The following is a 2,477-nucleotide window of genomic DNA, read 5'->3' as shown; positions in this document are numbered from 1 at the left end:
GATGCTCGGGCGGGGCGGGGCTGGAGGGGGGTCGGGGCGGGGGGCGCACCGGGGGATGGAGCGGGGGCGCGGGGGGCACCGGGCGGGCTCGGCGGGCACCGGGCGCGGGCGGTCGCTCCATCCCCCCCGGGGGATGCCGGTGCCCGCTGACCGCCGCGCTCTCCCCGCAGTGCGACTTCTCGGAGGAGCAGACCGCGGGTGAGTGACCGGCACCGGGCACCGGGAGCGGCACCGGGAGCGGGAGCGGGGCTGGACCCGCCCCAGCTCGGGGTACCAGGAACGGACCCCCCCCGGACCGGCCCCGCCGCCCCCAGCGCTTCCTGCGCGGCCGCGGGCGGGGCCTTTTCCCGGGCAAAGTCTGTCCCGGGCGGGGCCGTTCCGTTCCGGGGGAACGGGGGGGATGCGGGACCGGGGCCGGGGGCTGCGGGGCCGGGGCTGCGGGACCGGGACCGGCACCGGGACCGGAGGGTGTCCGGGCCCCTCCTGCGCAATTTGCCCTTATATGGGCACAGCGCGCCTCGGCCGCGCATTCCTGCGGGGCGGGGCCGCGGATTCCTGAGCGCTCCCGGTTCTCCGGGATCCGCCGGGGGCTCCGCGCCCTGCCCGGGCAGCATCCCCGAGGGCGGCCCGACCTGCATCCCGGCCGGCGTCGGGTTCCGCCGGGAAACCGGATCCCACCGGGGAACGAAACCCGACCCGGAGCCGGAGGGGGGGGCTGGGAGTGGGGTCCCCGAGGTCCCGGGGAAGCGGCTGTGGGGTCCCGGAGGTGTCGAGTTCCAGGGATGGAGCGGGGTGGGAGGGCCGGCGGTGTGTTGAGGGTCCCGGGGGCACCGACACGGGGGTCCCGCTGCGTTGGTGGTCCTGAGGGCACTGACACGGGGGCATCCTGGTGCATTGGGGGTCCTGAAGGTGCAGAGTCGGGGGTCCTTTTGCCGCAGGGGTTCCAGTGGTGCTGATGCAGAGATTCTGGAGGTGCTAAGTCGGGGGTCCCTGTGCCCTGGGGGTCCTGGTGGCGCTGACATGGGGGGGTGCCCAATGTGTTGGAGATCCCAGCAGTGCTTATGTGGGAGTCCTGGCAGCACTGACACGGGGGGTCCTGGCGTGTTGGGCGTCCCGGTGCCCCGGGGGTCCTGGCACCGCTGACGTGGTGGTCCTGGCAGAGTTCAAGGAGGCCTTCCAGCTCTTCGACCGCACGGGCGATGGGAAGATCCTGTACAGCCAGTGCGGGGACGTGATGCGGGCGCTGGGCCAGAACCCCACCAACGCCGAGGTCATGAAGGTGCTGGGCAACCCCAAGAGCGATGGTGAGTGGGGGATCCCCCTATTCCCTCCTCCCGGGCCCCCAGGACCCCCCAGCCCTCACCCACGTGCCCCGTCCCACAGAGATGAACGTGAAGACGCTGAACTTCGAGCAGTTCCTGCCCATGATGCAAACGATCGCCAAGAACAAGGACCAGGGGTGCTTCGAGGACTACGTGGAGGGGCTGAGGGTCTTCGACAAGGAGGGCAACGGCACCGTCATGGGCGCCGAGATCCGCCACGTCCTCGTCACCCTGGGTGAGCCTCGACCCCCCCGCCGGGCCCCCAAACCCTGATGTCCACAGGGAAACCAGATCTCACTGGGAAACGAAACCCAACCTGGGCCAGAGAGGGAGGTCTGGGGGGGTCTGAGAGTGGGGTCCCCGAGGTGTTGGGTTCCAGGGATCCAGCGGGATGGGAGGGCTGGCGGGGGGGCCCTGGTGCTCTGGGTGGTCTCGGTGCAGCTGACAGGGGGGTCCTGGGGCACTGGGCATCCTGGAGGTGTAGATTCAGGGGTCATTTTGCCCTGGGGGTCCCAGTGGTGCTGACACGGGGGTCTCAGTGCCCTGAGGGTCCTGAAGGCGTTGACATGGGCATCCTGGTGCCTTGGAGCTCCTGGAGATGCTGACATGGGGGTCCTGGTGGCACTAATGCAGGGGACCCCCTCAGGGACCCCTCAGCCATCCCTGAGGACCCCCAAAGCCCAGCCAGCTGCAGGGGTCCTGTCAGCTCCCACCAGCCCTGGGATCATCACAAGCCCCCAGGCAGCCCCCAGGACCCCCTGCAAGGCCAGTGTGTGTCCCCCCCACCCCAGGGTGACACGAATGTCTCTCAGGTGAGAAGATGACGGAGGAGGAGGTGGAGCAGCTCGTGGCCGGGCACGAGGACAGCAACGGCTGCATCAACTACGAAGGTGAGGGCTGGGGGTGGGAGGGGGGTCCCAGGGGTGCCGGGGGTCCCGGGGGGGGTTCGTCCGTGACCACACTCCCTCCCTGACCATCATGTCTCCTTCCTTCCTCCCAGCGTTTGTGAGACACATCTTGTCAGGGTGACGCCGCAGGGGTAACGCCTCCCCCCGCCCCCTCCCTCAGTTACTTCCAGTTTTTTTTTTCCTTCCTTTTTTTTTTTTCTCCCGCCCTGGGGTCTTTTTTTTTTTTTATTAAAAAAAAAGAAAAAAA

General features: G+C 68.9%; 1 protein-coding gene across 1 annotated transcript; it reads left to right on the top strand.

Annotated features, from left to right (window-relative positions):
* Window positions 1–134: 134 nt before the first annotated feature.
* On the top strand, window positions 135–2,436 carry LOC108509325 (myosin light polypeptide 6). The gene is made up of 5 exons (XM_017838696.1): window positions 135–198; window positions 1,161–1,304; window positions 1,384–1,557; window positions 2,135–2,212; window positions 2,323–2,436. The coding sequence occupies exons 2-5, from the start codon at window positions 1,235–1,237 to the stop codon at window positions 2,349–2,351; spliced, it is 351 nt and encodes a 116-aa protein (XP_017694185.1). The 5' UTR covers window positions 135–198; window positions 1,161–1,234; the 3' UTR covers window positions 2,352–2,436.
* Window positions 2,437–2,477: the final 41 nt, after the last annotated feature.

Source organism: Lepidothrix coronata, unplaced genomic scaffold, assembly GCF_001604755.1.
Source record: "Lepidothrix coronata isolate B3197 unplaced genomic scaffold, Lepidothrix_coronata-1.0 Scaffold352, whole genome shotgun sequence".
NCBI classification, from domain to species: Eukaryota; Metazoa; Chordata; class Aves; order Passeriformes; family Pipridae; genus Lepidothrix; species Lepidothrix coronata.
Note: the sequence above shows the minus strand (reverse complement) of the source record. Positions and strands in the feature narration are given on the sequence as shown.

Coding starts and splice junctions, on each gene's coding strand:
- LOC108509325 (XM_017838696.1), top strand. CDS start 1,235: ATGCGGGCGCTGGGCCAGAACCCCACCAACGCCGAGGTCATGAAGGTG. Junction 1,305..1,383: donor GGGCAACCCCAAGAGCGATG/GTGAGTGGGGGA, acceptor CCCGTCCCACAG/AGATGAACGTGAAGACGCTG. Junction 1,558..2,134: donor CCACGTCCTCGTCACCCTGG/GTGAGCCTCGAC, acceptor AATGTCTCTCAG/GTGAGAAGATGACGGAGGAG.